Raw genomic sequence first — 23,856 nt, forward strand, 5'->3', positions numbered from 1 at the left:
CCGAGCATGCCCCCATTCTCATCGACGGGGCTGTAGTGGAGTAGGTTGAGAGCTTCAAGTTCCTTGGTGTCCACATCACCAACAAACTAACATGGTCCAAGCACACCAAGACAGTCGTGAAGATGGCACGACAAAACCTGTTCCCCATGTGGAGACTGAAAAGATTTGGCATGGGTCCTCAGATCCTCAAAAGGTTCTACAGCTGCACCATCGAGAGCATCCTGACTGGTTGCATCACTGCCTGGTATGGCAACTGCTCGGCCTCCGACCGCAAGGCACTACAGAGGGGTGGTGCGTATGGCCCAGTACATCACTGGGGCCAAGCTTCCTGCCATCCAGGACCTCTATACCAGGCGGTGTCAGAGGAAGGCCCTAAAAATTGTCAAAAATACTCCAGCCACCCTAGTCATAGACTGTTCTCTCTGCTACCGCACAGCAGGCAGTACCGGAGCACCAAGTCTAGGTCCAAGAGGCTTCTAAACAGCTTCTACCCCCAATCCATAAGACTCCTGAACATCTAATCAAATGGCTACCCAGACTATTTGCATTGCCCCCCACCCCCCCACCCCTCTTTTACGCTGCTGCTACTCTCTGTTTATTATCTATGCATAGTCACTTTAATAACTCTACCTACATGTACATATTACCTCGACTAACCGGTGCCCCCGCACATTGACTCGGTATCGGTACCCCCTGTATATAACTTGCTTCTCTTTAATTATTTGTTACTTTTATTTTGTATTATTTTATATTGTATTTTTTGTGTGATTTATTTTGGTATTCTTTCTTAAAACTGCTTGTTGGTTAAGGGCTTGTAAGTAAGCATTTCACTGTAAGGTCTACACCTGTTGTATTCGGCGCATGTGACAAATACAATTTGATTTGATTCGCATGATCACTTTGTCATAAAAAGAGCAGGTGTTCCTAATGTTTTGTACACTCAGTGTGTGTGTGTATATATATATATATATATATATATATATACACACACACACACACTACCAGTCAAATGTTTGGACACACCTACTCATTCAAGGGTTTTTCTTTATTTTTACAATTTTTTACATTGTAGAATAATAGTGAAGACATCAAAACTATGAAATAACACATATGGAATTGGTCTGATCATTCCATATTTTGATTTTTGGTTCCAACTGCCGTGTCTCTGTGAAATGCATAATAGGTGAATGGATGATCTCCACATGTGTGGTTCCCACCGTGAAGCATGGCGGAGGAGGTGTGATGGTGTGGGGGTGCTTTGCTGATGACACTGTCAGTGATTTATTTAGAATTCAAGGCACACTTAACCAGCATGGCTACCACAGCATTCTGCAGCGATATGCTATGCCATCCCATCTGGTTTAGGTTTAGTGGGACTATCATTTGTTTTTCAACAGGACAGTGACCCAACACACCTCCAGGCTGTGTAAGGGCTATTTTACCAAGAAAGAGAGTGATGGAGTGCTGTATCAGATGACCTGGCCTCCACAATCACCCGACCGCAACCCAATTGAGATGTTTTGGGATGAGTTGGACTGCAGAGTGAAGGAAAAGCAGCCAACAAGTGCTCAGCATATGTGGGAACTCCTTCAAGACTGTTGGAAAAGCATTTCAGGTGAAGCTGGTTGAGAGAATGCCAAGAGTGTGCAAAGCTGTCATCAAGGTGGCTACTTTGAAGAACCTCAAATAAAAAATATATTTTGATTTGTTTTACACTTTTTTGGTTACTACATGATTCCATATGTGTTATTTCATAGTGTTGAAGTCTTCACTATTATTCTACAATGTAGAAAATAGTAAAAAATAAAGATAAACCCTTGAATTAGTAGGTGTGTCCAAACTTTTGACTGGTATTATATATATATATATACACACAGTGAGGGGAAAAAAGTGTTTGATCCCCTGCTGATTTTGTACATTTGCCCACTGACAAAGAAATGATCAGTCTATAATTTTAATGGTAGGTTTATTTGAACAGTGAGAGACAGAATAACAACAAAAAAATCCAGAAAAACGCATGTCAAAAATGTTATAAATTGATTTGCATTTTAATGAGGGAAATAAGTATTTGACCCCCTCTCAATCAGAAAGATTTCTGGCTCCCAGGTGTCTTTTATACAGGTAACGTGCTGAGATTAGGAGCACAGTCTTAAAGGGAGTGCTCCTAATCTCAGTTTGTTACCTGTATAAAAGACACCTGTCCTCAGAAGCAATCAATCAATCAGATTCCAAACTCTCCACCATGGCCAAGACCAAAGATCTCTCCAAGGATGTCAGGGACAATATTGTAGACCTACACAAGGCTGGAATGGGCTACAAGACCATCTCCATGCAGCTTGGTGAGAAGATGACAACAGTTGGTGCGATTATTCGCAAATGGAAGAAACACAAAATAACTGTCAATCTCCCTCGGCCTGCGGCTCCATGCAAGATCTCACCTCGTGGAGTTGCAATGATCATGAGAACGGTGAGGAATCAGCCCAGAACTACACGGGAGGATCTTGTCAATGATCTCAAGGCAGCTGGGACCATAGTCACCAAGAAAACAATTGGTAACACACTACACTGTGAAGGACTGAAATCCTGCAGCGCCCGCAAGGTCCCCCTGCTCAAGAAAGCACATATACAGGCCCGTCTGAAGTTTGCCAATGAACATCTGAATGATTCAGAGGAGAACTGGGTGAAAGTGTTGTGGTCAGATGAAACCAAAATCGAGCTCTTTGGCATTAACTCAACTCGCCGTGTTTGGAGGAGGAGGAATGCTGCCTATGACCCCAAGAACACCATCCCCACTGTCAAACATGGAGGTGGAAACATTATGCTTTGGAGGATTGTTTTTTTGTTATTCTGTCTCTCACTGTTCAAATAAACCTACCATTAAAATTATAGAGTGATCATGTCTTTGTCAGTGGGCAAACATACAAAATCAGCAGGGGATCAAATACTTTTTTCCCTCACTGTATACACACACACACACACACATACATACATACATACATACACACACACACACACACACACACACACACACACACACACACACACACACATAGACACATACATACACACACACAAACAAACACTGATAATCCACACATACTGATCATCCATTTTCCATTGTAGGAGGATCCCAAGCCAGGGCAGAACTCCACAGGTAAACACACTCTTGCCTCCACATGTTTTAAAATATTTTTTATTGGCTGTATAGAGCGATGTTGCTTTTTAAAGTGAGTCTCTTCTAATTGTGACGCTCTCTCCTTCTAGGTGCTGGGAAGAATCCATGGGACCGAGCAAACTCTGTAGACAAGTCTTCACTGGTATCAAGGTTAGTATCATCATCTGTTTGATAGGGGCTCCCAAACCTTTTAAAATATCAAATGGCACAATGAGAAGGGATACAGTGCCTACTGAAAGTCTAAAGTCCTTGCACAGTCTTCACATTTTGTTGCCTTAAAATGTTAACTAAAAAGGGATTCAATTAGAATTTTTTCCTACAGCTCTACACAACCTACTTCACATTTTCAAAGTGAAAGAAAGTTATACAAAATTGATAAAAAACTACAAAATAACGAATATGTCTTGATTGCAGATGTCTTTACAATCCAGAGCTAATACTTAGTGGAATAACCTTTGTCAGACATTACAGCTGTGAATAATTTGGAATAAGATTATTCCAACATTGCACAACAAACAGTGCTTTCAGAAAGTATTCATACCCCTTGACTTATTCCACGTTTTGTTGTTACAGCCTGAATTCAAAATGGATTAAAAATAAATAAATCTCACCCATCTACACACAATACCCCATAATAACTAAGTAAAAACATGTTGTTAGTCATTTCTGCTAATTTATAGAAAATTAAATAGAGAACTCTCATTTACATAAGTATTTACACCTCTAAGTCAATACATGTTAGAATCCTTTTGAGAGGTGCATGCGTGTACCGAAAGGCCACATGGGGAGTGAGTAGCTCTGTTTTGTACCGTCAGAACTGTGATTATATGAAGAAGCCAGACAATATAGTTTAAATTAAGCCTCTAAAGTCAATAATCAATATATCCCCAAGCAACCGGGAGAGCGTGAGCGGTCAGTTATATACAACAGCGAACCAATCTGTGGGTAAAGCAACGCTGAGACTCAAACCCAACAAGCCATGGCTTCCCTTAGAGGAAAAGAAAAAGAACAACTTGGAGATGCAAATAACAAACAGCTAAAGGATATCCAGGAAAACATAGCTAAAATGCTCTGAATGCTCACCAAAACAAACTAACTGTTACAATCTACAGTGGGGGAAAAAAGTATTTAGTCAGCCACCAATTGTGCAAGTTCTCCCACTTAAAAAGATGATAGAGGCCTGTAATGTTCATCATAGGTACACGTCAACTATGACAGACAAAATGAAGAAAAAAAATCCAGAAAATCACATTGTAGGATTTTTTTATGAATTTATTTGCAAATTATGGTGAAAAATAAGTATTTGGTCAATAACAAAAGTTTCTCAATACTTTGTTATATACCCTTTGTTGGCAATGACACAGGTCAAACATTTTCTGTAAGTCTTCACATGGTTTTCACACACTGTTGCTGGTATTTTGGCCCATTCCTCCATGCAGATCTCCTCTACAGCAGTGATGTTTTGGGGCTGTCGCTGGGCAACACGGACTTTCAACTCCCTCCAAAGATTTTCTATGGGGTTGAGATCTGGAGACTGGCTAGGCCACTCCAGGACCTTGAAATGCTTCTTACAAAGCCACTCCTTCATTGCCCGGGCGGTGTGTTTGGGATCATTGTCATGCTGAAAGACCCAGCCACTTTTCATCTTCAATGCCCTTGCTGATGGAAGGAGGTTTTCACTCAAAATCTCACGATACATGGCCCCATTCATTCTTTCCTTTACACGGATCAGTCGTCCTGGTCCCTTTGCAGAAAAACAGCCCCAAAGCATGATGTTTCCACCCTCATGCTTCAAAGTAAGTATGGTGTTCTTTGGATGCAACTCAGCATTCTTTGTCCTCCAAACACGACGAGATGAGTTTTTACCAAAAAGTTCTATTTTGGTTTCATCTGACCATATGACATTCTCCCAATCCTCTTCTGGATCATCCAAATGCACTCTAGCAAACTTCAGACGGGCCTGGACATGTACTGGCTTAAGCAGGGGGACACGTCTGGCACTGCAGGATTTGAGTCCCTGGCGGCGTAGTGTGTTACTGATGGTAGGCTTTGTTACTTTGGTCCCAGCTCTCTGCAGATCATTCACTAGGTCCCCCCGTGTGGTTCTGGGATTTTTGCTCACCGTTCTTGTGATCATTTTGACCCCACGGGGTGAGATCTTGCGTGGAGCCCCAGATCAAGGGAGATTATCAGTGGTCTTGTATGTCTTCCATTTCCTAATAATTGCTCCCACAGTTGATTTCTTCAAACCAAGCTGCTTACCTATTGCAGATTCAGTCTTCCCAGCCTGGTGCAGGTCTACAATTTTATTTCTGGTGTCTTTTGACAGCTCTTTGGTCTTGGCCATAGTGGAGTTTGGAGTGTGACTGTTTGAGGTTGTGGACAGGTGTCTTTTATACTGATAACAAGTTCAAACAGGTGCCATTAATACAGGTAACGAGTGGAGGACAGAGGAGCCTCTTAAAGAAGAAGTTACAGGTCTGTGAGAGCCAGAAATCTTGCTTGTTTGTAGGTGACCAAATACTTATTTTCCACCATAATTTGCAAATAAATTCATTAAAAATCCTACAATGTGATTTTCTGGATTTTTTTTTCTTAATATGTCTGTCATAGTTGACGTGTACATATGATGAAAATTACAGGCCTCTCTCATCTTTTTAAGTGGGAGAACTTGCACAATTGGTGGCTGACAAAATACTTTTTTCCCCCACTGTAACTCTTCTTAGACTTGCTTTCAATGACAATGACAGATCTATAACTCCAATTTATATATGAATTTGTTTGAGTCGCCCAAAAAGTTACATATTACAGCTTTAAGCACATTTTTACTACTGAAATTATTTAGGCTTGCCATAACAAAGGGTTTGAATACTTATTGACATTTCAGCATTTCATTTTTAATTAATTTGAAAAAAATTCTACAAACATAATTCCACTTTGACATTATGGGGTACAGTGAGGGAAAAAAGTATTTGATCCCCTGCTGATTTTGTACGTTTGCCCACTGACAAAGAAATTATCAGTCTATAATTTTAATGGTAGGTTTATTTGAACAGTGAGAGACAGAATAACAACAAAAAAATATATATTAATTGATTTGCATTTTAATGAGGGAAATAAGTATTTGACCCCTCTGCAAAACATGACCTAGTACTTGGTGGCAAATCCCTTGTTGGCAATCACAGAGGTCAGAAGTTTCTTGTAGTTGGCCACCAGGTTTGCACAAATCTCAATTTAAATTTAAATTGAGGCCGTAACACAACAAAATGTAGAAAAGGTTAATGGGTGTGAATGCTTTCCTAAGGCATATTATTTTTGTGAAAATTGTTCAAGCTCAGTAAATTTGGTTGGGAATCATTTATGGACAGCAATATTCAAACCTTGTCTCTGATTTTCAAGCTAGGACTGAGACTAGACCACTCAGGAACACTCAACACCTCTTGGAAAGCCATTCTGGTGTGTCTTTGGCATCCTGACAATCTCCCCAGTCCCTGCCGATGACAAGAATACCCATAACATGATGCTCCCACCACAATACTTGAAAACACATAGGGTTTCACTCTGTGCTGTGTTGTATTGGATTTGACCCAAACCTTTAGTTTTTAATTTAGGCCAAAAAGTTAACTTATTTGCCGTGTTGACTTGCAGTATTACTTAACAGCCTTGTTGCAAACAGAATGGATGATTTGGAGTGGATTTTTTAACACAGGCTTATTTGTCATAAAGGCCAGTAATATGGAGTGAATGCAATGTTGTTGATCCCTTTGTATTTTCAAGTATTGTTGTGGCAGTGTTATGGGTATGTTGTCACCACAGGGACTGGGGAGTTTTTTAGGATCAAAATAAATATGAAAAGAGCAAAGCCCAGGTAAAAAAGTTAGAGGAAAACCTAACTCAGTCTTCTGAAAACCCTGGGATAGGGTTTTATTTTTCCGCGGGATTACACAAATTGTAATGAAAAAGACACACCAGAATGGCTTTCCAAGAGGGGTTGAGTGTTCTTGAATAGTCCAGTCTCAATTCTGACTTAAATCTGCTTAGAAAATCAGAGGCAAGGTTTAAATATTGTTGTCCATCAATGATTTCCAACCAAATATACTGAGCTTGAGCAATTCTGACAAAAGAAAAAAGCCTCAATTTGTTGGGGCATGGACACTCTATAAGGTGTCGAAAGCGTTCCACAGGGATGCTGGCCCATGTTGACTCCAATGCTTCCCACAGTTGTGTCCAGTTGGCCGGATGTCCTTTGGGTGGTGGACCGTTCTTGATACACATGGGAAACTGTTGAGCGTGAAAAACTCTGCAGCGTTGCAGTTCTTGACACAAACCGGTGCGCTTGGCACCTACTACCATACCCCTCTCACATACACACATACACAATCCATGTCTTAATTGTCTCAAGGCTTAAAATCCTTCTTGAACCTGTCTCCTCCCCTTCATCTACACTGATTTTAAGTGGATTTAACAAGTTACATCTTTAAGGGATCATAGCTTTCACCTGGATTCACCTGGTCAGGGTACTGTATGTCATGGAAAGATCAGGTGTTCATAATACTTTGTACACTGTGTGTATTTTGCCCGAATCTTATTGAAAATGATTCACAGCTGTAATGGCTGCCAGAGGCGATTCCACCAAGTATTAACTCTGGAGTGTGAAGACATACGCAATCAAGACATCTTATATGTTTCATTTGTTTATTAATTTGGTAAATGTTCTAGAACTTTCTTTCACTTTGAAAATGTGGAGTAGGTTGTGTAGATCTGTAGGGGAATAAATATAATTGAATCCCCTTTTAGATGTAATTTTAAGGCAGCAAAATGTGAAGACTGCAATGGGTGTGTAGACTTTCACTAGGCACTGTATATGTTATTTGATATGTTATATTATTAATTTATTATTTTGCCTAGTTAGAGTTTTAGATTACACTGTAATGAAAAGCACTATATACAAATGAAATGTATAATTATTATTATTTATACGTGAGATATATTTTACTGATCAGTGTGGATTTGCTCATCTGAGGCATGGTAACTGTTTAGTCTGGATCTGTTATATCTGTATAGCCAACTCCTATGGCAGTTGTTGGCTAAACAGCAAAACAGATCTGGGCCCAGGCTATAACTTTAGGTAAATAAGGGGATTTATTGAGAGGTTCATATTACATAGCATTATGTTCTCTTAGATGAGGAAATATGCACTTAGTGGACTTTAGTACCGGGTCAGACCCCCCTTTGCATCCAGAACAGCCTGAACTCTTCGGAGCATGGAAACGTTGCTCAATTGGTATCAAGGGACCTAACGTGTGCCAGGAAAACATTCCCCACACCATTACACCACTGCCACAACCTGTACCATTGACACCAGGCAGGATGGGGCTATGGACTCATGCTGCTTGCGCCAAATCCTGACTCTGCCATCAGCATGACGCAACAGGAACCAGGATTCGTCATACCAGGCAATGTTTTTCCATTCCTCAATTGTCAAGTGTTGGTGATCGCATGCCCCACTGGAGCAGCTTCATCTTGTTTTTAGCTGATAGGAGTGGAACCTGGTGTGGTCGTCTGCTGCAATATCTCCACCATCACAAGAACCGACGAGTTGTGCGTTCCGAGATGCCTTTCTGCACACCACTGTTGTACTGTGCCGTTATTTGCCCGTTTGTGGCCTGCCTGTTACAGTGCCTTGCGTTTTCCCCCTTGGCGTTTTTCCTATTTTTTTGCATTACAACCTGTAATTTAAATGGATTTTTATTTGGATTTCATGTAATGGACAAATTGTTGAAGTGAAATGAAAAAAATTACTTGCTTCAAAAAATTCAAAAAAATGAATAACGGAAAAATGGTGCGTGCATATGTATTCACCCCCTTTGCTATGAAGCCCCTAAATAAGATCTGGTGCAACCAATTACCTTCAGAAGTCACATAATTAGTTAAATGAAGTCCACCTGTGTGCAATCTAAGTGTCACATGATCTCAGTATATATACACCTGTTCTGAAAGGCCCCAGAGTCTGCAACACCACTAAGCAAAGGGAACCACCAAGCAAGCGGCAGCATGAAGACCAAGGAGCTCTCCAAACAGGTCAGGGACAAAGTTGTGGAGAAGTACAGATCAGGGTTGGGTTATAAAAATATATCAGAATCTTTGAACATCCCACGGAGCACCATTAAATCCATTATTAAAAAATGGAAAGAATATGTCACCACAACAAACCTGCCAAGAGAGGGCCGCCCACCAAAACTCACGGACCGGGCAAGGAGGGCATTAATCAGAGAGGCAACAAAGAGACCAAAGATAACCCTGAAGGAGCTGCAAATCTCCACAGCGGAGATTGGAGTATCTGTCCATAGGACCACTTTAAGCTGTATGCTCCACAGAGCTGGGCTTTACAGAAGAGTGGCCAGAAAAAAGCCATTGCTTGAAGAAAGAAATAAGCAAACATGTTTGGTGTTTGCCAAAATGCATGTGGGAGACTCCCCAAACATATGGAAGAAGATACTCTTGTCAGATGAGACTAAAATGGAGCTTTCTGGCCATCAAGGAAAACGCTATGTCTGGCGCAAACCCAACACCTCTCATTACCCCGAGAATACCATCCCCACAGTGAAGCATGGTGGTGGCAGCATCATTCTGTGGGGATGTTTTTCATCGGCAGGGACTGGGGAACTGGTCAGAATTGAAGTAATGATGGATGGCGCTAAATACAGGGAAATTCTTGAGGGAAACCTGTTTCAGTCTTCCAGAGATTTGAGACTGGGACGGAGGTTCACCTTCCAGCAGGACAATGACCCTAAGCATATTGCTAAAGCAACACTCGAGTGGTTTAAGGAGAAACATTTAAATGTCTTGGAATGGCCTAGTCAAAGCCCAAACCTCAATCCAATTCAGAATCTGTGGTATGACTTAAAGATTGCTGTACACCAGCAGAACCCATCCAACTTGAAGGAGCTGGAGCAGTTTTGCCTTGAAGAATGGGCAAATATCCCAGTGGCTAGATGTGCCAAGCTTATAGAGACATACCCCAAGAGACTTGCAGCGGTAATTGCTGCAAAAGGTGGCTCTACAAAGTTTTGACTTTGGGGGGGTGAATAGTTATGCACGCTCAAGTTTTCTTTTTTTTGGTCTTATTTCTTGTTTGTTTCACCCCCCAAAATATTTTGCATCTTCAAGGTGGTAGGCATGTTGTGTAAATCAAATGTTACAAACCCCCAAAAAATCAATTTTAATTCCAGGTTGTAAGGCAACAAAATAGGAAAAATGCCAAGGGGGGTGAATACTTTCTCAAGCCACTGTAGCTTGCACGATTTTTGACTTTCTCCTTCGACCTCTCATCAACAAGCTGTTTTCGCCCACAGGACTGCCGCTGACTGGATGTTTTTTTGTTTGTCGCACCATTCTTGGTAAACCCTAGACACTGAAATATATTCTCAGTATTTTCCGTGGGAAACAGGAACCATGGGAGTGTTTGCTTATTGCATTGAGGAAGCTTGTGATGATAATATACATGACAGCCTATTTGTATTTATCGCAGTAATAAACAGTGAATGGATGGCTGCCTTACATTGCTAACACCACCATGCTATATAAATATAAGATACTGTACCTTCATCTAATAATCAAGGATGAATGTTGCTTGTCACTTGTCATTAGCTGTAGAAAATGTCTGCTTTAATGTACTGCATATGTTTAGTAATCTGCATAATTTACTATGAAAGTTCTAACAAATTAATATTTATCGATAATTTCAAATCATCCCTGTGGTTGTTGTTGTTTTGCAGGGTGCGACCAGTGGGCAGCACTAGTGAAGGAGACATAGACTTTGACAGGATGAAGCAGGTATGAATCTCATTTCAAAACTGTAATACATATTGGACGGATCAGTATGTCATTCTTCAATTGTTAATGGAATAAAAGTATTGTGAAAGAAGCAGAAAATGTAAAAGGTACTTTTTTTACCCCACAGGAAATCTTGGAGGAAGTTGTACGTGAATTGCAGAAGGTGAAAGATGAGATCATTAATGGTAGGTGATACAGAATGTTTATGCATTTTGTTGTTATTGAAACGGCCTGCCAGCATCAGTGAGCAATTTACCTGCAAACCGACTAAGGTCCTTCATATTCATATTCTATACACTTTCTGTAGTCCAATTCAGTTTTTCCGTTACAGCGAACAAAGGTATCCTAATTAAATATATATTAAAATTAAATATTATTATTAAAATATTATTAATTATGTCCTAAGATGATGCTAGGCATACAATTCACCTATTTACTTCTTCATAGTAAACCCCATTCCTTTTGAAATAGATGAAGGTTCAGTGATAATCCTGTCCTCCACTACCCATCCTCTACCCAACACACACACACACACGTGATTTTCTAAATTTTGTGTTCTCTTTCAGCCATTAGACAAGAAATTGGTCGAATCCATACATCATAATATCTGGACAGCGGGACGTGCTGGAAGTATGAAGGAGAAGAAGATGTGCTCGGAAGGAATGTTCTCTCAACGTTTCTGTGACGCTATGAAACAATGCTGTGACGCTGCAGAAAGGTTGAGCCAACATTGAGTCTGCTGTGCAGAACAGAGGGATGAAAGAAAAAGTCTGAGAATGAAAAGGAGAATGAGAGAGAGAGAAAGTAATGGTTAAATGAACAAAGGATGTACGGACGGAAGGATGGACGGACGCTTGCACCGTTTTCCGTTTTTTTCCTCTCCGTGCATTTACAGACTCAGTCCAGTTTGCAGTTCTCTGCTCTGTCTGTTCTAAGTCTTACAAAAGAAAATATTTTTGTTTTCTACATTTTTACCGTTTTATTATTTTAAAAAACTGTGATTCTATTATTATTCGTAATATTATATATAGAGACAGACAAAACTGTTGTTCTACATTGGCGGGTCCTGGAGGAAACTTGCACACCATTTACGTCAGCCTTTTATATTTTATATGATTTACTTAATCCTTGGGTGTTTGACAAGCACATATGGCACATACTGTGCTTTAGTCACCTGACCTCAGCAGTTTTTAAAAAGCTTTTTATCAGAAGACAACTGACTGAACCAGGGAGGGACTACCTGGACTTGTCCAATAAGAAACACTCATTTTTGTTGTCCGTTGCTAAAGGTTTTAATTTGGGGATCATTCACAAAAAACGTACCCAAAACTGTAAATTCACCACATAAGTTTTCCCAATATAGATACAATTATCCATAGGCTAACCCTACGAAACCCAGAGTAACTATACAGTATGCCTATTTGATTTGTTCCTGTGTTTCAACCATGCATGAATCTGATCTTTATTTTTTATTTTTATGGTGGTACGTTTACAATGGTGGTTTGTTTTTGTGAATATCCTCCTTGCTATTTAAGGTTGAACTTGAATTTGATATGTGAAAATAGAGCCAATTGCTCTTGCAAAAGTTATTTGTGATGATAGGAAAATGTTTATTTGAGGAAAATATTTGATTGAATATCAGTTGTGACATTATATTAACTTTGACCAAGTTCTGAATAAAATTTCAAAACTGAAAGTAAATTAATTTAAACAAAACAATAGACCTGTCTCCTGTCTACAGTATAGAGTGGTGTGTTTAATTTATCAATCGTTATGACAAAAAAAAACATTTTCCATCACCTGATGTTACAATAGAAAAAGACACTGAGGCCTAGATTCAATCAGATCAAGCGTTAACCGGCGATAGCCGGCACCCGCATAGCTGATGTTTTGGCGGTGTCGGAGGAACTGCATTGGAGCTGACAAATCGGTAAGCAGCTGCTGTTGATCATTGTCACAAAGCCACACTCATGTAAGAAGTTCAGAACTAGAAAGTGTAGGCTATATAGAAATAATGATGTAAAATTAAATCAAATAATGAGAATTTCTATCAACCTAATCAAGGTATCAATTATGTCTCAGTGTTCAAGCTTGTAAACAAGGCTGCATGGAATTTCTCTTAATGCGACTCTGTGCAGCCAATGGCAATGTCTGCTTTAGGTATAATGCCAGGAGCCGCTTGTGGATTTGACAGCTCTTACGCAGTTCCACCTCAAACACTGCCAAAGCAATCGCTATGCGGATGTCGGCTAAAGCGGATCTGATTGAATAGAGCCCTGAATGTACAACTAGTATTTACAGTGTAGGCAATACAAAACCTGACTGATATAGAAGTTATGTGATTTTATTATGAAAATAGTTAGTTCTCGTAAAGAAATATCAGTTACATACAGTGGGGGAAAAAAGTATTTAGTCAGCCACCAATTGTGCAAGTTCTCCCACTTAAAAAGATGAGAGAGGCCTGTAATTTTCATCATAGGTGATCAATGTGATTCACATCACATTGTAGGATTTTTAATGAATTTATTTGCAAATTATGGTGGAAAATAAGTATTTGGTAACATTTCTGGCTCTCACAGACCTGTAACTTCTTCTTTAAGAGGCTCCTCTGTCCTCCACTCGTTACCTGTATTAATGGCACCTGTTTGAACTTGTTATCAGTATAAAAGACACCTGTCCACATCCTCAAACAGTCACACTCCAAACTCCACTATGGCCAAGACCAAAGAGCTGTCAAAGGACACCAGAAACAAAATTGTAGACCTGCACCAGGCTGGGAAGACTGAATCTGCAATAGGTAAGCAGCTTGGTTTGAAGAAATCAACTGTGGGAGCAATTATTAGGAAATGGAAGACATACAAGACCACTGATAATCTCCCCTCGATCTGGGGCTCCACGCAAGATCTCACCCCGTGGGGTCAAAATGATCACAAGAACGGTGAGCAAAAATCCCAGAACCACACGGGGGGACCTAGTGAATGACCTGCAGAGAGCTGGGACCAAAGTAACAAAGCCTACCATCAGTAACACACTACGCCGCCAGGGACTCAAATCCTGCAGTGCCAGACGTGTCCCCCCTGCTTAAGCCAGTACATGTCCAGGCCCGTCTGAAGTTTGCTAGAGTGCATTTGGATGATCCAGAAGAGGATTGGGAGAATGTCATACCGTCAGATGAAACCAAAATAGAACTTTTTGGTAAAAACTCAACTCGTCGTGTTTGGAGGACAAAGAATGCTGAGTTGCATCCAAAGAACACCATACCTACTGTGAAGCATGGGGGTGGAAACATCATGCTTTGGGGCTGTTTTTCTTCAAAGGGATCAGGACGACTGATCCGTGTAAAGGAAAGAATGAATGGGGCCATGTATCGTGAGATTTTGAGTGAAAACCTCCTTCCATCAGCAAGGGCATTGAAGATGAAATGTGGCTGGGTCTTTCAGCATGACAATGATCCCAAACACACCGCCCGGGCAACGAAGGAGTGGCTTCGTAAGAAGCATTTCAAGGTCCTGGAGTGGCCTAGCCAGTCTCCAGATCTCAACCCCATAGAAAATCTTTGGAGGGAGTTGAAAGTCTGTGTTGCCCAGCGACAGCCCCAAAACATCACTGCTCTAGAGGAGATCTGCATGGAGGAATGGGCCAAAATACCAGCAACAGTGTGTGAAAACCTTGTGAAGACTTACAGAAAACGTTTGACCTGTGTCATTGCCAACAAAGGGTATATAACAAAGTATTGAGAAACTTTTGTTATTGACCAAATACTTATTTTCCACCATAATTTGCAAATAAATTCATTAAAAATCCTACAATGTGATTTTCTGGATTTATTTTCTCATTTTGTCTGTCATAGTTGACGTTTACCTATGATGAAAATTACAGGCCTCTCTCATCTTTTTAAGTGGGAGAACTTGCACAATTGGTGGCTGACTAAATACTTTTTTTCCCCACTGTAGTTCTGGCATTACACATGTATATGCACAAACAGAATCATCTCACCTTTAATATTTATTTGTAATTAAATTGCTAAATTAAACTTATGTTAAACATTGTTAGAAATATGTAATATTTCTCTTCTTGAATGAAAAAACTATTCTGTGGGGAGCAGCAAACCAGAGTTTCACTGAAGAAACAGCTCTTACTGCAAGGTAAGTTTCAATGCTCATTTAATCTCTGCACTGTACTGCACGCTCATGGTAAATAAGCAACAATACAATAGATTGAAATAGTTAGCGTGTTATCCATTGTATTGAATTGAATGGCTGGGGTCTTATTTTTCATTTCCTCTTCCTATCTAACTGCTAGGGCCAGCTGATTAGCTATTGCTTGTTACAACCATCTGAAACTTCACCACAATATGGACCTTTTCTTCTCAAATTATTGGTCATAACAAGTCATCAGCCAATCAGAGTTGAATGGTTCTGACTCTTATTTTGCTCTTGTGCCCATGGATTTCGGTGGACAGTCTATAACTTCATTTGTGCTTCTCAAACCAGAGTTGAGCTCCTTTGACCTGTCTGAAACTGATGTTTCAGTATTACAATCAGTAGCACTGGATGTTGGGGGCACATGTTTATTTGTGCCACCTACTCCTGTTTGACGAGCTCATATTCCCGCTTGATCCTGGCATAGGGACTTAAGCTGTCGTCAAAGACAAAGTCCCACAACATCTGGGTCCAGGAAGTGTGCTGTGGTAGGGAGTCATAGAACTCTGCTGCTATCATCTTCACCTGCCACAGATAGCAGTTAGTTAGAGGGTGCTCTGTCGGCATAAGACTTTTCTGACTCACTGCAACCTGTTATTTCATTATTTGATGTTGATAATGACATATTCCTAGGTAACATAACAGCAAATATCACTAGGGCTAAGGAGAATACTGTGCACAAAATTCTTTCCAATAACTGACAAAACTAATTGAGGTACACACATTTTCTGAAGAGAAAAGAAAAACACCCACGACAGTTGACTTTGGAGTTCATGTTTGTAGAGGTTAAGTGTCAAATGATCATATTTGTCATTCTCGGGCGGATACACCTATAGTTAATGAGTTACAAATTCAGGCCAGTCTTTCAATCAATATTTGCAGTTCAAATGGCTTTCGTCTGATATCTGATGCGTCTCCCACTGGTGACATTTAGAGCATTATCTTTCAGACAGACATCTGCAACCAGCAATCCTTTCCCTGAGCCACAACTAATCAAGTAGGCCACATATACAGTGCCTAAAGAAAGTATTCATACCGCTTGACTTCTTCCACATTTTGTTGTTACAGCCTGAATTCAAAATGGATCAAATTGATTTTTCTCTCTCACCCACTTCAATTTGCTTACCGCCCTAATAGATCCACAGACGATGCAATCGCCATCACACTGCACACTGCCCTATCCCATCTGGACAAGAGGAATACCTATGTAAGAATGATGTTCATTGACTATAGCTCGCCATTCAACACCATAGTACCATCCAAGCTCATCATTAAGCTCGAGACCCTGGGTCTGAACCCCGCCCTGTGCAACTGGGTCCTGGACTTTCTGACGGGCCGCCCCCAGGTGGTGAAGGTAGGAAACAACACCTCCACTTCGCTGATCCTCAACACTAGGGCCCCAAAAGGGTATGTGCTCAGCCCACTCCTGTACTCCCTGTTCACCCATGACTGCGTGGCCAAGCACGCCTCCAACTCAATCATCAAGTTTGCAGACGACACAACAGCAGTAGGCCTGATTACCAACAATGATGATACAGCCTACAGGGAGGAGGTGAGGGTCCTGGCGGAGTGGTGCAAGGAAAATAACCTCCCTCAACGTCAACAAAATGAAGGAGCTGATCGTGGGCTTCAGGAGACAGCAGAGGGAGCACGCCCCCTTCCACATTGACGGGACTGCAGTGGAGAAGGTGAAAAGCTTCAAGTTCCTCGCCGTACACATCACTGACAATCTGAAATTGTCCACCTACACAGACAGTGTGGTGAAGAAGTCACAACAACGCGTCTTCAACCTCAGGAGGCTGAAGAAATTCATCTTGGCCCCTAAGACCCTCACAAACTTTAACAGATGCACCATTGAGAGCATCCTGTTGGACTGTATCACCGCCTTGTACGGCTAGTGCACCGCCCGCAACCGCAGGGCTCTCCAGAGGGTGGTGCGATCTGACCAACGCATCACCGGGGGCACACTGCCTGCCCTCCAGGACACCTACAGCACCCGATGTTACAGGAAGGCCAAAAAGATCATCAAGGACATCAACCACCCGAGCCACTGCCTGTTCACCCCGCTATCATCCAGAAGACGAAGTCAGTACAGGTGCATCAAAGCTGGGACTGAGAGACTGAAAGACAGCTTCTATCTCAAGGCCATCAGACTGTTAAATAGCCATCACTAGCACATTAGAGGCTGCTGCCTATAGACATAGACTAGAAATCACTGGCCACTTTAAGAAATGGAACACTAGTCACTTTAATAATGTTTACATATCTTGCATTACTCATTTCATATACTGTATTCTATAATATTCTACTGCATCTTAGTCCATGCCGCTCTGTCATTGTTCATCCATATATGTACAGTACCAGTCAAATGTTTGGACACATCTACTCATTCAAGGGTTTTTCTTAATTTCTACTATTTTCTACATTGTAGAATAGTAGTGAAGACATCACAACAATGAAATAACACATATGGAATCATGTAGTAACCAAAAAAAATTTCAACAAATCAAAATATATTTTATATTTGAGTTTCTTCAAAGAAGCCACCCTTTGGCTTGATGACAGCTTTCCACACTCTTGGCATTCTCTCAACCAGCTTCATAAGGTAGTCACCTGGAATGCATTTCAATTGGCAGGTTTGCCTTCTTAAAAGTTAATTTGTGGAATTTCTTTCATTCTTAATGTGTTTGAGCCAATCAGTTGTGACAAGGTAGGGGTGGTATACAGAAGAAAGCCCTATTTGGTAAAATACCAAGTCCATATTATGGCAAGAACAGCTCAAATAAACAAAGAGAAACGACAGTCCATTATTACTTTAAGACATGAAGGTCAATCAATACAGAACATTTCAAGAACTTTGAAAGTTTCTTCAAGTGCAGTCGCAAAAACCATCAAGCGCTATGATGAAACTGGCTTTCATGAGGACCGCCACAGGAAAGGAAGACCCAGAGTTACCTCTGCTGCAGAGGATAAGTTCATTAGAGTTACCAGCCTCAGAAATTGCAGCCCAAATAAATGCATCACAGAGTTCAAGCAACAGACACATCTCAACATCAACTGTTCAGAGGGGACTGCGTGAATCAGGCCTTCACGGTCGAATTGCTGCAAAGAAACCACTACTAAAGGACACCAATAATAAGAAGAGACTTGTTTGGGCCAAGAAACAATGGCCTCCACAATCACCTGACCTCTAACCAATTGAGATGGTTTGGGATGAGTTGAACTTCAGAGTGAAGGAAAAGCAGCCAACAAGTGCTCAGCATATGTGGGAACTCCTTCAAGAATGTTGGAAAAGCATTCCAGGTGAAGCTGGTTGAGATAATGCCAAGAGTGTGTAAAGCTGTCATTAGACCGGTGGAAATGTGTCCTTTGGTCTGGAGTCCAAATTGGAGATTTTTGGTTCCAACCGCCGTGTCTTTGTGAGACGCGATGTGGGTGAACGGACGATCTCTGCATGTGTATTTCCCACCGTAAAGCATGGAGGAGGAGGTGTTATGGTGTAGAGGTGCTTTGCTGATGACACTGTCTGTGATTTCTTTAGAATTCAAGGCACACTTAACCAGCATGGCTACCTCAGCATTCTGCAGCGATACGCCAACGCATCTGGTTTGGGCTTAGTGGGACTATCATTTGTTTTTCAACAGGACAATGACCCAACACACCTCCAGGCTGTGTAAGGGCTATTTTACCAAGAAGGAGAGTGATGGAGTGCTGCATCAGATGACCTGGCCTCCACAATCCCCCGACCTCAACCTAATTGAGATGGTTTGGAATGAGTCGGACGGCAGAGTGAAGGAAAAGCAGCCAACAAGTGCTCAGCATATGTGAGAACTCCTTCAAGATTGTTGGAAAAGCATTCCAGGTGAAGATGGTTGAGAGAATGCCAAGAGTGTGCAAGGCTGTCATCAAGGTAAAGGGTGGCTATTTGAAGAATCTCAAATATAAAATATATTTTGATTTGTTTAACACTTGTTTGTTCACTACATGATTCCATACAGTGCCTTGCAAAAGTATTCATCCCCCTTGGCGTTTTTCCTATTTTGTTGCATTACAACCTGTAATTTAAATGGATTTTTATTTGGATTTCATGTAATGGATATACACAAAACAGTCCAAATTGTTGAAGTGAAATGAAAACTTGTTTCAAAAAATTCTAAAAAATAAATAACGGAAAGTGGTGCGTGCAAGATCTCACCTCGTGGAGTTGCAATGATCATGAGAATGGTGAGGAATCAGCCCAGAACTACACGGGGGGATCTTGTCAATGATCTCAAGGCAGCTGGGACCATAGTCACCAAGAAAACAATTGGTAACACACTACGCCGTGAAGGACTGAAATCCTGCAGCACCCGCAAGGTCCCCCTGCTCAAGAAAGCACATATACAGGCCCGTCTGAAGTTTGCCAATGAACATCTGAATGATTCAGAGGAGAACTGGGTGAAAGTGTTGTGGTCAGATGAGACAAAATTCGAGCTCTTTGCCATCAACTCAACTCGCCGTGTTTGGAGGAGGAGGAATGCTGCCTATGACCCCAAGAACACCATCCCCACCGTCAAACATGGAGGTGGAAACATTATGCTTTGGGGGTGTTTTTCTGCTAAGGGGACAGGACAACTTCACCGCATCAAAGGGACGATGGACGGGGCCACGTACTGTCAAATCTTGGGTGAGAACCTCCTTCCCTCAGCCAGGGCATTGAAAATGGGTCGTGGATGGGTATTCCAGCATGACAATGACCCAAAACACACGGCCAAGCAACAAAGGAGTGGCTCAAGAAGAAGCACATTAAGGTCCTGGAGTGGCCTAGCCAGTCTCCAAACCTTAATCCCATAGAAAATCTGTGGAGGGAGCTGAAGGTTCGAGTTACCAAACGTCAGCCTCGAAACCTTAATGACTTGGAGAAGATCTGCAAAGAGGCGTGGAACAAATCCCTCCTGAGATGTGTGCAAACCTGGTGGCCAACTACAAGAAACGTCTGACCTCTGTGATTGCCAGGGTTTTGCCACCAAGTACTAAGTCATGTTTTGCAGAGGTGTCAAATACTTATTTCCCTCATTAAAATGCAAATCAATTAATAAAAAATTTTACATGCGTTTTTCTGGATTTTTTTTGTTGTTATTCTGTCTCTCACTGTTCAAATAAACCTACCATAAAAATTATAGACTGATCATTTCTTTGTCAGTGGGCAAACGTACAAAATCAGCAGGGGATCAAATACTTTTTTCCCTCACTGTATATTATGCTCTCCCATCAAGGGGTTCTGTAGGATCAACCCTGCCAGCAGGCAGGCTCAGAATCTTGAGGGGGTGGTGCTGCTCTAGTAGGTCTCTGACCGCATTTATCTTTCTCTTTTGGCTGCATATAGGCAACTTACAGCAGGCCCATAAAACAGATAGGGACTTCTCTTTGGTGTAAGGGTCGCTCAGGTGGGTGTCTAGGGTATAGGGTGGGGACCGTTCCATCATGATAGGACAAAACAAAAATAAATTAGATGTATACTTTATTTTAAAATGTATATCCCTCATCTGCACAAAATTTAAAGCTCTCTCTCACAACCCCTGCTCACAGACACACATTGGTTCTGGGATATGCAACCATTTCCTTTCTCACTCACTTAACGCCACACTTTTCCAAACAAAAAAACACACCACACCTTCCATCACAATACATCCACACATACCCACATACTGTGCCTTCTATGTCTTCTGTTTGCTGTGTTTTTATCGCCATCATGTTGATTGAGTACTTGTGTGTTCCAATTAGTTATATTTGATTATGTATCATTTTTTTGTTATCCTTTCTTCTAATTCCATCTTATCCATTTATAAAATACTATAAATGGGAAATGGAATACTAATTTTTTACATCATTCCCTGTCTTGAAAGGTACAGTGTAGTTGTACTATATTTTATTCAACAATTGTTTTACTTTTATCACGTTTCAGGAGAAGACCCAGATGCAGACAGTGTCGAAGTAACAAAAGTGTATTACAAAAACAGTAGACAATGGGCTGTGAGACATGGGTTTGATCCTAGACGCATGAAAAGTGGGATGTATACGGAGGGTATGGGGAAACAGAAGATGAACAGCAGAGGGGCTAATGATCTTGGATATGGGGAAAGGGCCGATAAACCGGGGGGAAAGTTTGTGGGACTCCACCCGGAGGGGTAGATCTCGGGTGGACAGCCATACCTTCTGCCTGAGACGATGCCGGGGTCCGGTGGCAGTCCGCTTGACGTCGATACCTGGAGGTGGTCTTGAGAAGAGCCGACCGGGCTCTCCTCCAGGTACGATGATAGCGGCGGACAAACATCTGGGCCGAGGGTATGCCGACCTCTTCCTTTTGCTCCGGGAAGAGCGGGGGCTGATAACCCAGGGAACACTCAAAGGGTGAAAGACCCGTGGTAGAGCAGGGAAGGGTTTTGCGGGCGTATTCAGCCCACACTAGTTTCTGGCTCCAGGTGGTGGGATTGGCGGAGACCAGGCAGCGCAGAGTCGTCTCCAGGTCTTGGTTGGCTCACTCCGATTGGCCGTTGGACTGAGGGTGGAAACCGGAGGACAGGCTGGCCGACGACCCAATGAGTGTGCAGAATGCCTTCCAGAACCAGGACGAGAACTGAGGACCCCGGTCAGAGACCATGTCCACTGGGAGTCCATGGATACGGAAGACGTGCTGCACCATGAGCTGGGCCGTCTCTTTGGCGGAGGGTAGCTTGAGGAGAGGAATGAAGTGGGCGGCTATGGAAAACCGGTCCACAACTGTCAGGATGGCGGTGTTGCCATCAGACGGGGGAAGACCCATGACAGAGTCCAGGGATATGTGAGACCAGGGACGGTGAGGAACAGGCAGAGGTTGGAGGAGACCAGTCAGAGCTTGCCAAGGAGTTTTGTTCTGCGCACAGACCATGCAGGCGGCGACGAACGCGGAGAACCATGGTAGGCCACCAAAAGCGTTGTCGCACAAAGGCCAGGGTCCGACGGGAGTCCGGGTGGCAGGCAAGCTCCAGAACCGAGGAGCGGACATCGTCAGGAACCAACATCCGGTAAACAGAAATTTGCATCCTGTAGCACTAACTCCAAAAAGTTTTGGGACACTGTAAAGTCCATGGAGAATAAGATTACCTCCTCCCAGCTACCCACTGCACTGAGGCTAGGAAACATTGTCACCACCGATAAATCTACGGTAATCGAGAATTTCAATAAGCATTTTGCTACGGCTGGCCATGCTTTCCACCTGGCTACCCCTACCCCGGCCACCAGCTCTGCACCCTCCACTGCAACTTGCCATGCCCCCCCTATATCCATCCTGCCCTGCCTTTCGAAAGTATTTGAAAGCCAAGTTAACAAACAGATCACCGACCATTTCGAATCCCACCGTACCTTCTCCGCTATGCAATCTGGTTTCCGAGCTGGTCATGGGTGCACCTCAGCCACGCTCAAGGTCCTAAACGATATAATAACCGCGATCGATAAAAGACAGTACTGTGCAGCCGTCTTCATCGACCTGGCCAAGGCTTTTGACTCTGTCAATCACCGCATTCTTATTGGCAGACTAAATAGCCTTGGTTTCTCAAATGACTGCCTCGCCTGGTTCACCAACTACTTCTCAGATGGAGTTCAATGTGTCAAATCGGAGGGCCTGTTGTCTGGACCTCTGGCAGTCTCTATGGGGGTGCCACAGGGTTCAATTCTCGGGCCAACTCTATTCTCTGTGTATATCAATGATGTCGCTCTTGCTGCTGGTGACTCTCAGATCCACCTCTATGCAGACGACACCATTTTGTATACATCTGGCCCTTCATTGGACACTGTGTTAACAAACCTCCAAACGAGCTTCAATGCCATACAACACTCCTTCCGTGGCCTCCAACTGCTCTTAAACGCTAGTAAACTAAATGCATGCTCTTCAATCGAACGCTGCTTGCACCCGCCCGCCCGACTAGAATCACTACTCACGGCAGGTCTGACTTAGAATATGTGGACAACTACAAATACCTAGGTGTCTGGTTAGACCGTAAATTCTCCTTCCAGACTCACATTAAGCATCTCCAATCCAAAGTTAAATCTAGAATCGGCTTCCTATTTCGCAACAAAGCCTCCTTCATTCATGCTGCTAAACATGCCCTCGTAAAACTGACTATCCTATCGATCCTTGACTTCGGCGATGTCATTTACAAAATAGCTTCCAACACTCTACTCAGCAAATTGGATGTAGTCTATCACAGTGCCATCCGTTTTGTCACCAAAGCCCCATATACTACATTTACATTTTACATTTTAGTCATTTAGCTGACGCTCTTATCCAGAGCGACTTACAGGAGCAATTAGGGTTAAGTGCCTTGCTTAAGGGCACATCGACAGATTTTTCACCTAGTCGGCTCGGGGATTAGAACCAGTGACCTTTCGGTTACTGGCACAACGCTCTTACCCACTAAGCCCCATATACTACCCACCATTGTGACCTGTACGCTCTCGTTGGCTGGCCCTCACTACATATTCGTCGCCAAACCCACTGGCTCCGTGTCATCTATAAATCACTTCTAGGCAAATCCCCGCCTTATCTTAGATCATTGGTCACCATAGCAACACCCACCCGCAGTATGCGTTCCAGCAGGTATATCTCACTGGTCATCCCCAAAGCAA

The 23,856-nt window shown here is 42.3% G+C and overlaps 1 protein-coding gene across 5 annotated transcripts in view; it reads left to right on the plus strand.

Annotated features, from left to right (window-relative positions):
• Positions 1-12,732, plus strand: part of LOC121564142 (ena/VASP-like protein) — a 53,169-nt gene extending 40,437 nt beyond the window's left edge. For all 5 annotated transcript variants that reach the window (XM_045209207.1, XM_045209205.1, XM_045209206.1 and 2 more), the window contains 5 exons: positions 3,124-3,154; positions 3,265-3,325; positions 10,954-11,011; positions 11,139-11,196; positions 11,578-12,732. In XM_045209207.1, the coding sequence (XP_045065142.1) occupies positions 3,124-3,154; positions 3,265-3,325; positions 10,954-11,011; positions 11,139-11,196; positions 11,578-11,615 (246 nt within the window). In that variant the 3' untranslated portion in view covers positions 11,616-12,732. The remainder of the gene's footprint in view (positions 1-3,123; positions 3,155-3,264; positions 3,326-10,953; positions 11,012-11,138; positions 11,197-11,577) is intronic.
• Positions 12,733-23,856: the final 11,124 nt, after the last annotated feature.

Source organism: Coregonus clupeaformis, chromosome 29, assembly GCF_020615455.1.
Source record: "Coregonus clupeaformis isolate EN_2021a chromosome 29, ASM2061545v1, whole genome shotgun sequence".
In the NCBI taxonomy this organism is placed as follows: domain Eukaryota; kingdom Metazoa; phylum Chordata; class Actinopteri; order Salmoniformes; family Salmonidae; genus Coregonus; species Coregonus clupeaformis.